This window comes from Phalaenopsis equestris, unplaced genomic scaffold (assembly GCF_001263595.1).
Source record: "Phalaenopsis equestris unplaced genomic scaffold, ASM126359v1 Scaffold199148, whole genome shotgun sequence".
NCBI classification, from domain to species: Eukaryota; Viridiplantae; Streptophyta; class Magnoliopsida; order Asparagales; family Orchidaceae; genus Phalaenopsis; species Phalaenopsis equestris.
The window spans coordinates 115,700-130,898 of record NW_018219037.1 but is presented as its reverse complement, the minus strand read 5'-3'; the positions used below and the strand labels follow the sequence as shown (position 1 = coordinate 130,898).

At 33.2% G+C, this 15,199-nt stretch overlaps 1 protein-coding gene across 2 annotated transcripts in view; it reads right to left on the bottom strand.

Annotated features, from left to right (window-relative positions):
* Window positions 1–1,654: 1,654 nt before the first annotated feature.
* The window catches only part of LOC110035701 (vesicle-associated protein 4-2-like), a 42,072-nt gene continuing 28,527 nt past the window's right edge, over window positions 1,655–15,199 (bottom strand). The window contains exons 5-7 of one of the 2 annotated variants that reach the window (XM_020739971.1): window positions 2,422–2,499; window positions 2,218–2,337; window positions 1,655–1,947 (exon numbers count right to left, since the gene is read on the bottom strand). In XM_020739971.1, the coding sequence (XP_020595630.1) occupies window positions 1,885–1,947; window positions 2,218–2,337; window positions 2,422–2,499 (261 nt within the window). In that variant the 3' untranslated portion in view covers window positions 1,655–1,884. The remainder of the gene's footprint in view (window positions 1,948–2,217; window positions 2,338–2,421; window positions 2,500–15,199) is intronic. The other variant, XM_020739972.1, reaches the window with a different exon arrangement.

Here is a 15,199-nt window from a genome sequence, read left to right as displayed (position 1 = left end):
TATATATATATACATTTGTGTGTCTGTGTGCGTGTGTAAAAATTAAAATAGTACAGAATCAAAGATAAGAGAAAACAAAGCATTGTAGTATTTCATAAAAAGTTTGATGCAGAGGATAGAGTAAATGTCGAAACAATAATGCACGAAAGGAGGATGAGCAGCCATTAGCAAAGTCTGTGGGAGCACGGGAGCACAGCCACCAGATCACAACAGAGTGCTAGAGAATAGATGACTGGGGAAAATAAAAAAACAAATAAGAGCTCCTCAATAAGATAAAACCCAAAAGGCAGTAGGAAAATACTAAAACAACCAAACATCCATTGAAGCAGTATATGTCAATCATATATGTAAGGTAGATCTAACAGATCTCCCCTTAAAAGTATTTGAAGCTCCCTAAGAGGCACCAACCCAGCAGATATCTGTTTTTTGGAAAAAGGAGCTGCTCATGGCTCCCTACATGTAAGCTTAAGAAGGATTACAAAAGAAGGGGGAAAGAAAGTACCCCGACAAAACAATCCTATTGTACCACCACCCCACACAAAACATCACAGCTAGTGTAAGAGAAAGAAGAGAAAAGGAAAAGGAAAATGCCTCAAAATAACAAAGGCCAACATTCAAGAAAGAGACCCAAAAATAAAAAATCTTCAGCAAAGTAGCTATCTCCTGAGTGTGTTGTGGCCAGCAACTCTGAAATGGGGGACATCTATCAGATCTCCATGCAGTAGGAAAAGGAGTGGAGGGGGGGAGGCAAAGACAAAGAGTATTAGAGCTGAGTCCAAATCTAGCTAACCAATGTGCAGGTTTGTTTCCTCCACTGTAGATAAAGGTAAATTTGGCACTGAGTTGGGAGGTGAGCATTTTGATCTGTTGTATCCAATGTGTGTGATGCCAGGGAGGCAGTTCCTCAGAATCCATAAGATTAGTCACCACAGTAGAATCCACCTCTACCCATAGGTGAATCCATCTTGCCTTAGTAGCCAGTTTTAATGCCCAATACACAACAATTAGTTTAGTCTCAATAGCATCAACAGCCAAAACTGGGGTATGAAAGTATAGTAGACATTGGCCAAGGTGGTTTTTAAAAATTCCTCCCACACAAGCACCCATTTTAGTGAAGCTTCCATTTGTATTGATTTTGACAGTGTGAGACATTGAAGGTTTAAAGATTACCTTACAAATTTGAAGAGGAGTTACACTCTCGGTGGGGTAGGAATAGGAGATATTGGGGAATCTTTTATATTTTATCATTTTGTATAGGTAAACTACACAGTTTCTCACCACCTGAACAGCATACATACACAACATATACATATATACTACATCCATTATAACATCTATGTATACACATCTACATATACACAACATATCGATAGATAGATAGATATATATATATATATCTATCTGTGTGTGTGTGAGAGAGATTGTAGTAAGATCGTAGAAACTAAATGTGGTAAGCCAGACGTGGGTAATTTTCTTTTTTCAAATTAAGATAGTGCCCCAACTCGGCCCTTTAAAATTCTTCAACAACCAAATATCCTTGTATATTGTGGTTTTAGCATCATGATTCAGGTGGAACAAAAGATGTGGAAACTTGCCCAAACAAAGAGAAATATTACCAATGACAGGTTAATTGCATAATTAACTTCAAATCTCCTTAAACATTAGATACAAAAGTTTTACTGAATATGATAAGTTCGAAGCACATATACATAACTTGTAGTTTTCTCTTAATAATAAACATATGCAGTTACTTACAAAGATCATGGTTAATGAATGTTCCAAATGCTTCACAGATTTAGACAGCATAGAATAATATTTACTTTTACCAAGCCTCTAAAACACTTCCAAGAAAATCTTCAACATAATGTTGGAGTGGCATACTCTTTATACTGACTCAACTGGCCCTTCAACCTGCTGTTGAGCAAGATATCTCTCCCTCCTTTCCTTCTGCCCTCAAAAAATGATGCCATGGACTCACACATCAAATTATTAAACAAACAGAATATCCATATATATATATATATATATATATATATATATATATATATATAACTATATATTTAAGTGTATTTTTAAGAAATTTTTATATATATATATATCTAGACAGTGTGTTTGTGTGTGTCTGTGTGTGTGTGTGTGTGTGCATCAAGATATATATAAATTTATATATATATATATATATATATATTTACAATAAGATAATGTGAAATGATTTACCCATTCATCGATGACAAGGCCTTCACCTACAACACGTGCACCTGAGTCTTCGGCCGGTTTCTTGCGTGCTTCAAGAGCAGTCTCGGCATCTGCTAGCTGGCGCTTCAGTTTCTCCATTTGCTTCATTAGAAGTGTGAATTCCCATCATTTAAAAGGCTAAGGCAGAAGAAGATAAAAATATACAAGAGTAGGATACAAGCTTACTGTACACGGGCGCTCAGCATCTAAGAACAGCACCTTCAGAATTTGCTCAACTGAAACCTGATCCTTATGCTCATCAAACTGTGCACCGCATTAATCAACCATACAATGGGACGGAACAAAAAATAAAATTTTCAAACCAACATGCAGCATAATATTGTATTTCAACCACTTTTCAATTGGCCTATATCTCTTACTCTTCAAATGTTGCTCTCCATTTTTAACCTTACACAACATTATACAAGTATCCCTATCACTTTGGTGCTCTTCGCCGAACCTAACTACTCAAACCACAATCAATGTGTAGAAAAAGGAATCTTATAACTCTTAAAAAAACGAAACTCAGCTGACTTGACCAGACTTCACCACTCTTCTCATGAATAGTGGAATAAATAAGCTGAGCTTAAGCTGGCCCAATCCTTGCTCGTGTTAGGTTCAATTTGAATTTTTTTATTTGTTACAGCTTGTGTTTCGCTTGAATTTAGCTGGCATAACAAAAATCAATATAAAATAATTATAATAAATATTATTTTTTAATCATTTAATTAGTTTGAGTCAAAAAGAGTTAAACATGATAGTGTTCGGCTTGCTTATTTAACGAACAAATTGAATAAGAGTTACTTAACGAGATGAGCACAAGTTATTCGTGATATGTGAATGAACTTTTTTAATAACTACCCTTACAAAGTGGTGATTAAAGTTATCGCTTGATTCTCCCCACCTCAAGCTGCAATCTTCACACATAAACCTGAAACTAACTTGTGAGTTAATGATCGGTGTTAAGAGATTGCACTCAACCCTGGTTCCTTCCTCCTGCAATACTGAGTTTCGCCTTTGTTTATTTCTCTGGCTTTCCTCTTCCTCCCTCTTCTCAACTCCAAACAGCAAATATCCATAATTCTTGCCAACTCTTTTGTTGCATTTCACTCAATTATTACATCAATTGTGATTTCAACTCCTTTCCAGTGATACTATCATTGGTCAAGCCCTTGTTCTCTAACTAATATTTTTTAAGGTATCAAACAATTATAGATCGATTAAGATTATTGACTTAAGATTTTCAATCAATTAAGTTATGTCATGTTTAGATTAGTTAAATTAAATTTTTTTAAAGGTTGTCAGTTCTATCTTTCATAATAAGCCATTCATATACATATTTTAGTAAATCTCATTTAATGAGCATGATGAAATATATATTTGAGATATAATTTTTGCCTTCTTCGTTGCAAAAAGTTTAAAATGATTCTTATCAGAGTAAGATTTATTGTCATGGATTGATTTAGTCGAATGCAATAATCTTATCATGCAAATAATGTTTTTATCAATACCCGCTCATCTCAATCACCAAAAATATGTTGAATATTTATGTAAAACATATAATATATGTATTCATGCTTTCCATAGATGTACAAGTCTTTAAAGCCCTTTTGAATATTGGTTAAATGATCCAATGGGTCCATTTAGTGACAACAATTCTAAGAATAGCTGAATTTTCATGGGTTAGTGGTCCCCTTTTTTATTTCAGAGAGTTTTCGTAAAACTAACTATAGTATATAATTATAAAGGTGATATGATAAGAGACTGATAAATCATCTTTGAATATGCCTACTGTGTTTGCACACAAATATAATAGTATGGAAATGTATTGCTCATGATTTTCATACAAATGACTAAACATCGTCACTGTTATTTATCTCGAAATATTTATAGTATTTTGTTTACACCGCGAAATATTAATCTAATCCGATAATTTAATGGCACTTTGTACATTGCTATTACATAATAAATCGTGCTTCTTAATTTGTTCATGTTGTATGCTCCAATGGCTTCTCATTTATATTTTAATAAATAAGAATTACTTGTTGGAATTGATTTATCAAATTCACCCATTTAAAAACATTTTTAATAATAAGTTTTACCAGGTCTATTAGTAGACCATTACCACAAAATAAAAAACATTTCAGGAATAATATTTTATTCAATATTTTAAGATAATAATGTAGTTTGTTCGACACCACTATTAGGTTTTAGAAAATCTCGTTTACATAAATTCTTCTAAATCTTTTTCTTATTATTTTATTCTATTATATTATGTGGAATTGCCTATTTATCCTATTTTGAATTTTCTTCGTTTGATTTGTACAAATTAATATTTAGGAGAAGGAATGTTGGATTCATTGGCACAAATAATAGTTCAAGCACTGCCGATTAAAGACTATTCAAGATTATAAGACGCAATTACTCCATATCGTCAGATAAGTGCCATCTGTTGGTCGGCATGGAGATTAGAAAATTTATAGCTTTTCAGTCTAGGAGAGGATATCAAAAAGTGTTTATCCATTGTCAGATGCATTACCTTCAGATTAATGTTTGAGAAGGCAAAATAGTTGGAAGCTAAAAAATACAGATGTACAAGGAAATGGAGGGTCCTACAATAATATCAAAAAGAAATTAAAGAACTATAGTTATTATCCTCACTAAGGCAAATGACATTCAAGACTTTGTAGTTTGAATACTGACAGGTGCTTCAATTGCTATCGTATCAATCATTAAACCAAGGGTTGCCCTCTTAAAATTTAAAAACAAGCCATTCTAACAGTTGCAAAAGAGAATACAAATAAATATTAACATAAAAAATAGATGATATAAATCTAATAGAGGACAACATCAAAAATAAAATTTCAAAAAATATGCCAAGCAATATTATCTCTAACCTCATTAACAACCACAATAATTTATGGTGCCCCAACCATCTCAACAACATCCTCCTACCTTGCAATATCAATAATAACAAAATCCAATGTCATATCAACAATAATACAAGATACAATATCAGTCAACATGGTCGAAAAACCAAAAAGCAACCTAAACAAGCAATTTCACCTTGTGTATTCATCATCAAACAACAAGAGGCTCATGAAGCTCTTGATGTGGTGAATTGTAAAATTTCTACTTCTAATTAACCAAAAAGAACTTTATTTAATTCTTGGACATTGCATTCATTCATATTAGATAAAATTGCATCAAAAGCATTATTTTTTTCAATTACAATAACATTTATTAATATATTATCTAATTTGTCTATGATAGTTACTCAATATGTTCATGGCTGTGACATTATTGCTAAAAATGTGCATATGGTTGCTACACTTGTTTTATTCCTATTAGCTAAGTTAAATGTAATATTAGATATAGACTAGCTCTCTAGCTACAATGCAATTATAGACCATCACAAAAGAAAAGTGACCATTGTATGCCCCGTATAGTCTCTTTCAATTTTAATGATGTCACGGTGACATTATCCTATCTAATATCAACACTTCAAGTATGAAAAGATGGTCCCTCATAGGTGTTTTAATTATATTAATTTATATCGAACACCAACAAACATAGTATTAATTGAGCTATGCCCATGTTCAATATTTTGCCAATATATTTCTTGAAGATTTATCTAACTCACCCCTTGATCATAAGATCGAGTTCATGATAGATCTAGTTTTGGGTACCACTCCGATTTTCAAGGCATCAAATTGCATGGTGATCGTTCAACTCAAGACACTCAATGTTCATTTGCAAGAACTGCTAAATAAAGAATTTAACCTAATATTTCAACTTAGAGAGCATCAGCCTTGTTTGTAAAGAACTATAAAAGTATGAGGCTATACATAAACCATAAACAGTTGAATAAAGTGATCATGAAAAACATATATCCTCTACTTGTATAGATGATTTATTTGAAAAATTATAAGTTTCTTTAAAGTCTTATGATATCGAACTTTAGTCTGACTACCACCAAGTTACATTAAAAAATAGTGAAAAACTCCCCACTACATTTAAAACCCTGGTCATTAAAAATTATTGTTAATATCTTTCAAACTGGCTAATGCTCCTGCTGCTTAATGAATCTTATGAACAGAGCCATCAAATCTTATTTAGTCCATGTATTATTGTAATCATTATCACGATCTAATTTGACAGTGGAGGAATACGCCCAATAGCTTAAAGCAAATAAAATATTGCTAAACAGAATAGGCGCTATGTGAAATTCTCTAAATGTTGATTTTATCTTCAAGCTATGATTTTTGTCAAAACATACTTTTATTGGAGCTAAGATTTTTGTTGATACTCTAAAGGTCAACTAAGCATTATTTACAAAAAAATATATAATTTATTAGTATAGTCGGCAATTATATAAGATGTGCTATACCTTTGCATCAATCAGCCTAAAAGTTTGTCGTGTCATTCAATACTAATAAACAAAGCTTTTAGAAGCTTAAGAATTACTTAATATCATCTATTATCTACATCATTCTTTCTATCACTAATAGTTTTCATGTCTATAAAGATAATTCACTTCTAGTTTTGAGGTGCGTTAGAATATAACACAATAAAGTGATAGCTTATACCTTAAGACAGCATAAGGTGATGGCAAGAACTACCTTATTCATGACTTGGAACTAGCAGCAATAATTTTTGTATTGATAAGCTCAAGTTTACATATGATTAATATTTATTATGAGATTTTCACCGATAATAAAAGCTTGAAGCATATATTTACTTAAAAGTAATTTGATGCGGCACATAAAAGTAGCCCAACAACTAGATCCAAATCTAGAGCAAAATCAAACTTGAGAGGACCCTGATGGTTTTGAAGACCATAGAGTTTCAATTATATCTACTTCTATTATGTTATGTATTATTTTTTTTCCTTAATGTTGTGTGTTTATGTAAAGTGCATGTATTATTTATGTTGAAGTCAAAATTTTGCTCATGTGGAGTCAAAAGTATTTGAAAATTATTTGATGTGGCACATGGAGGTATTCCAACTACTAGATCCAAATCAAACTTGAAAAAACTTTGATGATTTTGAAGACCACAGACTTTCAATTATGTCTATTTCTATAACGTTATATATTATTTAGTCTCCTTAATGTTATGTGTTAATTGTATGTGTTTATGTAAAGTGTATGTGTTATTTATGTTGAAATCAAAATTTTGCTTACGTGGAGTCAAAAGTATACTTATGTGGCATTGATCAATGCATGGGGTGGAGTGGTAGGTAGGGCTTGTTTGTATTCAAGATCAATAGTTAACTTTCATACCCTATAATTTAAGTTCTTGTTTGTATGATTTTGATGTACGTAGAGAAAGTTATAAGTGTTTGAAGTGAAACCTCTAGATTCTGGACATAAATCTAGAATAAACACTAATCTCACTCATAATACTTCCAATTGAGCACTTTTACAAATATTTTATCTCCTGGCTATTGAAGGAGATTGATTCCACCTAAATCACTTCTTAGTGATCTTGATCCTCTCCAAACAGCCATCATCTCACACCACCCACATCATTCTTGGTATCAGAATAAGACTAGGTGGACAAGCACTTGACCTTATGAAACTTTGTGGGTTGAGAAGCTTGGCCAGGCTTTTGCAACACTTGTTCTTCAACACTTCCTTTGAGGTAATCTCTACTTTTCCCTTGGTTTAATTGCCTTTATTTGGCATTTTACTTTTATTACAAGTATTAGTGGCAAATGCACGTGATGATACAAATTATGTCACCATATGTATTAGCACTAACTGAGCTACACTCACATTCAAGCCTAAGGCAATTCACTTGAACCTACCCATCCATAATTTGACGCGAGTGACACCAAAACAATAAGAGAGAGCTCCATATTGAAAATTAAACTTGCCCCTCATTCCTAGTTAGTATGGGAATAGCCTATGTGAACTATACATACTTTTAATTTCGTGGCTAAACTTGTTCTCTTATTTATGTTTCTATTATTATTTTAGCAAATTGTGAATGTTTAAAGAAATATTTGTATTTTATCATTTGAAACCAAGCCTCCTAAATCAGCAAGCCAAGATTAAACGGATTCAACTAATAAAAGAATAGATGAGCTTAACATGCAAAACAATGAATAAATTTTCCAAGTTAAGGATCAAAGCACACACTTAGCAAACCAACTCCAAAACATTAACTTTATGTTGCCAAATCCTCCTTTAACAATTCCACTGGCATAAACCATTTTGAAAAAGACTTTTAAGAACTTTGGGAAACCTTACCACCATAAGAAATGGCCTTAGGAACCATCTTAGGAATGGGCATGTTAGAAACTTTGAAACTCAATTAGAACCCATTAAAGAAGTCAAATTTGATGCACTTAGCTATGACTGAGTCCATAAGTTCTTTGACTGATTCACTCAAATGAATGAATTCTTTGAATGTTACCAGATAGATGACTACCAAAGGACCACCTTTGCAAAAATAGAACTACTTGGTCATGCTAAAATCTTTTAGACTGACTTTTTTATTAAGGAGCAGAGGCGAGGAAAACAACAACTCACATGGGCAGAAATGAAGGAAATGCTTAGAGCTAGAGTATTGCCCTAGAAAACCATGAGAAGTAACTCCGTGAACAATTAATAACTTTAAAGTAGGGTAGTATGCAAGTAGTTGAGTACATGAACCATTTTGAAGTCTTAGTTGTCATGACACATTGCACTGGCCCTGAGTGGAAACTAGCTAATAAGTTCACTATTGGACTTAAGAGTAAGATCTACAATGAAGTATAACTCAGGACCCAAAAACACTTGAAGATGCTTTCTAATATACATTACTTCAAGAAAATCATAAGAAGGCCGCTTCAAACTCTCCACCTAGAGGTTCAGATTCCTTAATTCCATCTCTCACCATGCAAGTTAAAGGTTTACTACTAGACCTACACCACCACCTACTAGGAGCCAAACCAATAGAATCATATATGAGCCTTCATCCAAGAGCAAGGAAATATTTTGAAGGGTCATATGCAACAACACTGCAAGGTCAAATTATGTTTCTTGATGAAGTTGATGAGAGGTTAGATGGCGATATGGTAAACAAAGAATTTAAGGAGATCCATGATGAGACCACACTTTTTGATGAAGAGGTTGAACATGTAGACACCCTTTAAGGGTGCTCAAATGCTTATGTGCTTCTAAGAAAGAAGAAGACTAGAGAAGAAGGAATATTTTCTCCATGTATTTTATGTATAAGGAGAAGAGGTGTCAGAAGGCGATCGATGGAGGGAGTGCTATGAATCTGATATCCACTCTGCCTCAGATCTTCCCTTAAACCAGAGCCTCATCCATAGCCATTCCATTTCATTTGGGTAAATCACACTCCATACCCGTCACAACTTGTTGTTTTGTACCTATCAAGATAGAAAGTTATATCGAACACATTTGGTGTGAAATTCTTCCCATAGCAACCACAAATATCTTGTTAGGTCAGCCATGATTCTGATATGAATGTCATTCACTATGGAAGAGAAAATGTTCGTGTCTCAATGATATTAAACTCTTCCTTGTGAAAAAATTGAAAAGATGGCAACTACACATCATAAAATTTACCCCAGATTTTTATACTCCAAAATCATCAGAAGGGAGTAGAGAACCTCCATCACACCCTACACACACAAACAGCAATCTAGCCTCGAATTGAACCTAGCAAAAATAAACAATGTTAAGCTTCACTTGATTGCATTTTCTCCTACACTTGGGGAGGGCTCTTCGGACATCATTGTTGAGAGTCATATATATCTATCATCAAGTTTTAACTTTAACATTATCAAAATAGGATTCAACAACATTAGAAAAGAATTTTCTGACCCAGAATCCTATTACTTGCTTAATGTTAGAGAAACTTCACCCGAAACTATTAAATTTCTAATCCCCAAAATTGCAGCTCCTTTGCTATTTGAATTTCAGGATCAATATTCCAATGACCTGGCAAATGGTATCACACCTCTACAGAATATCCAACATGTGATATATTTTATTTCAGGTTCACAGCTATCAAATCTACCACCATTAGAGGATGAACCTAACTAAACACTTGAACTCAAGAGGTAAGTTGACGAACGATTAATGAAAAGTTTCATCCAAGAATGCCTTAGTCTGTGTCCAGTTCCAACAATGTAAGTCCCCAAAAGGATGACATTTTGAGATGGTGCATTCATAGTAGAGTAATCAACCATATCACTATTAAATACAAATTTTTAATTCTCCGATTGGAAGCCATGTTAGATCTTTTTAGAAATGTGACAATTTTTCCATGATTGACATGAAAAGTGGCTATAACCAATTAAGATAAGGGCAAGGGATGAATGAAAGCTTGTACGACCTCTAATTGATTATATGAGTTGAGTGGTTAATCATGCCTTCTGGACTATCCAACGCCCTTAGTACTTATATGAGACTCATGAATACAGTTCCCAAACCATTTATAAAAAAAATTGTCTTTTTTATGATATTCTCATTTCAGCCACAACGAGAAAAACCACCTAGGGCACCTAAGATCACTGTTATTTTAGTTAAAGGAGGAAATGCTCTAGATTGATGTTAAGGAATGTTTCTTTTGTATGCCTGAACTTACTTTTCTAGAGTTTATTGTGATTGTTGATGGTTTGAGAGTATCCCGCCAAAATTCAAGCCATCCTATATTGGCCCATACCTAAAAGCTTCACTGATGTCCATAGTTTTAATGGCTTAGCAACATTCTACTGAAGGCTCATTAAGAATATCAGTGTAATTGTAGCTCTTATCACTGACCTGTTGAAGAAATATAAGTTTGTGGCCTACATTAGCCCAAAACACCATGGAACAAATCAAAATTCTTATGGCCTCATCACGTGTATTAAAACTTCATGATTTTAACAAAACTTTTAAGGCCACTCGTAATGCCTCTAGTGTAGGCATAAACGGTGCTCTTGGTCAAGAAAAGCACCATGTTGCCTTCTACAATGAGAAGTAAAGTGAGGTAAAACAGTGATACTCTACTTATGATAGAGAACTTTATGAAATTATTCAGATGCTTCGACACTGGAGACATTACCTATTACACACAGTTCATTTTGAATACTAATCAAAGTTCATTAACATCCAAAGAAATTAAGCTGTAAGCATGCTAAGTGGGTTGAATATCTTGAAGAGTTAACTTTTTTCCTATAGCATAAACCAAGATTTGATAATAAACTCGCCGATACACTTTCTAGGGTAACCTTAGTCATCTCATCTTTAGAATTTTAGATCCCTGAATTTGACAGGCTTAAGACTGACTAAAAAGTTTGTCCAGACTTTCATTTGATGTACCTTGAGCATGTTAAGAATGGACAATCATGTATTGATTTCATAAGTAAATATTCTATCAACAATGGACTTTATATCCCGAGGACTTCACTTAGGATTTTTCTTATTATCGAGTTGCATTCAGGAGGAATGGCATGACACTTTGAAAAAATGAAGACTAATCACCTCATTGAATCAAGTAGTGATACAATAATTTATACTAAACTTGTATGTTTTGAATTTAGTGTTTAGAAAGAGGGAAGCTTTAGAAATAGTGATAGCAACTTTGTGATTGTTTATAGATTTTCAAGATGACACACTTCCTACCTTGTTCAAAGTCAATGATACCTCACACACAATAAGACTTTTCTTTAAAAATATTGTTAAACTCCACAAAATTTTCTCCACTACAATTTTTTACCAGAAACATTAATTTATATCATATTTCAGAAAAACTTTTGAAAAATTTATGGACACGACACTTAAATTTTCCTCGGCCTTCCCCCCTTAAATTGATGGTCAAATTAAGGTAGTCAATAGATAATTAGGAAATCTTCTTAGAAGTTTAGTGGATAAAAGCTTATGAAATTGGGGCCTTCATTTACCTACTGTCGAATTTACCTGCAATAGCTCAGTTTTTATGACCACCAATAGTACCCCATTTGAAAATATGTATAGTTACAATCCTAGAAAACCAGTTGATCTTGCAAACATTCCCACTCATGTATTTTTTTATTCTACATTCTATTTGCTAAAGAATTTCAAAGATTTCATCAAGATGTTGTTAATGAACAATTAGAAATTTCAAATACAAAATATGTCAAGTCTAGAAATAAAAATAAAAATTTTAACATATTTAACGTAGGTGATTCTGTACCAATCAGAATCCATCATGAGACATATCTATCCACATCATTTAGATTACAATATAGGGCATTTGGGCCAATTGAAACTATTTGAAAAATTAGAGAGGGCTTGCAAAAGTTTGAACAAGACCTAGCAGATGAGTATGTTGATTTTAGCTCTGCTGAGAAGAGTTCTTCTGGGTCTAGGGGAACTGATATGGCACATCGAGGTGGCCCAACTACTATATCCAAATACAGGGCAAATAAAGCTTGAGAGGATTTTAATGGTTTTGAAGGCCATAGAGGCCTTCAATTATGTTTATTTGAATTATATTATTGATACACCAAAATAATGTATTATTTTATGTATACATTTTATGTTTATTTTGGTGATACTGCACTTTAAAAAAAGATATTTTTTATGTTTTTGTTGCAGATATATCAATTTTAGGCATTTTGAGCAAAAAGTAGTAAAAAAGAGAAAATTTGGTGTCAAAATGGAGATTTTCGTGATCCTGGCGCCAGAGACGTCATTTTCCCGAGAGCTGGCACCAAAAGCACCAGAATTTGGTGCCAGAGGCGCCATTTTACAGAGAAGCGGTGCCAGATTGGCGTCAGAAGCGTCAGAATCCAGAGACAGTGCAGACTTCATTAAGCGGCGCCAGAGGTACCAAATTGGCGTCAGAAGAGCCAGAATCTAGAAAACAGTGTGAACTTCATTAGGCTAGCACCAAAGGTGCCAAACTAGTGCCAGAAGCTCCAGAGACGAATTAAGAGGGAGTAAGTCAGTTTGTGACTATTTCGTGGTTCGAAACAAATTTTGAGTAGATTTTGAAGGCTTCAAATGTTTAAAATGCCCCATGAAGTGAGTCAATGCATCTAGACACTTTGGAAGACTCTTTAATAAAGAGATATGTCTCTTGGTGCAAAAAGGTGTGACTTTTGGGGGAATAATTGGAGGAAATTTTGAATTCCTTTTGAGCCTTAATTAAAAAGAAGAAAAGTCTAGAGAAGAGGGGGGTGTGACATAGAGAAAGAGGTTTTGGCGTGAGAGAGAAGGGAGGATTTTCTTCTAAGAATGTAAAATGAGAGAGAAGGTGAGAGATTTCTTCTTCATTACACTTCTAAAAGAGAATTGAGTGTGATTGTAAAAAGAGAAAGCGTTTAAAGAAAACTACTAGGAATTTTTTTGGGAAGTGTAAGATAAGTTGTGTTCTTTTCTTTCCTTGTTTTGTAAACTTGTTTTTATATATGAAATCCGTGTTTTGTCGTATCATTCTCATGAATTTTGAGTATCTTCTTTATCTTTCTCCCTACAATGAGATATGGTTTTGTGAAGAATTAGTTTTGTTTTATAAGGTTTGAAATGTCAATAAATTGTGATGATTCGAACTCTGATCTTCATTTACTTTTCGATTTGGCCAATTAAAATGTTAAAAATTATTAAGAAACATATGATCCGTAAGAGCTATGTTTCCTACAACAAGGTAAGAGTGACATTAAATTTATCATGGGTGAGAATATAATCCATGAGATTGCGTGCAAATAAATAGAAAAATATACTTTGATGGGTGCAGAATTTGAGATTTTAAGGTGACAGATTAAAATTCTCAATTTGGTCCAGTTGTTTGGAAACTAAAGCGAGATTGTTATCACTCAGGCGAGAGAGAAGAAAGAGCTCTAGAGTGAGAGCTAGCTTTGGAGTGAGAGTTGGTATCCTCTCAACCTAACCACGGATTTAGGGACCAAATTCTGGATTAATCAATATTCTTTATGCACTCTCAGAGAGTAAAGAATAGGATTACTCATATTTGACACAATACAACTTTAAATGTATTTTAAATAATTTTAATTTCTTTGCATTTCAATAATACAACTTTAAATGTATTTTAAATAATTTTAATTTTTTTGCATTTCAATAACTCATTGTAAAGGAGAAGGATGTTTTCTTAAATTTGAACTCTTCGTTTCAAAACTTTGTTTAGCCTTTATAAGTTTACTTTTGAAGTTTAACAATTAGTTTAGTTAGCTTACTTCTTTCAACTGCATTTCCTTTAGCGCATATTAAATTTTAAATTTGTCTTTCCAGCTTAAGTTTATAGTTTGAATATTGCGTTTGACATTATAACCATAAGAATTTTCAACTTTCTGTGAGATCGATACTTATGACTCCATTAGAGTCCTTTATTACTTGAGCGATACGTATATATTTTTATTGGGATTGAACTACATAATTACTATTAGTGCTAGTTGATCGCTCCGCGCAAAAATTATGTAGTATTTAGTTTCTTTAATATTATGTTAATTGTATATATTTATGTAAAGTGTATGTGTTATTTTGTTGAAGTGAATCTATTGCATATATAGAGTCAAAAGTACGGTTATGTGGCATTGACTCTACGCAATGCACGGAGAGAAATGGTAGGAGTCGGCCACAGTGATTTGGCTAGTTACATGTGGGGACCCGTCACTCCATCTCTACCTCTTTTTGAGTAGTTGCTTTTGTAGTGAAAGGATGTTAATTGTGATAAAAGGTTGCTTAGCACGTGTATTTAAACTTATCTATTCTCTGAAATGAAATGGTTGTTGATTGTGTAAACACTTGAAAATTTTATTTTTCATTGGCTTGAGGGTGGTCGGCCACCCAAGGGATTGAGTGATCTCATAAGAAATCTACTTTAGTGAGTAGGAATTCTCATTCCTCTACACTTTCATACAAATTTATGTTGTTTGTGTTATTGGTGTTATCTACTATTATGCTCCAAAATAAAAATCATAAATATTATATTTTATCCTTTTGTTTTTTTGTTTTAAGTAATA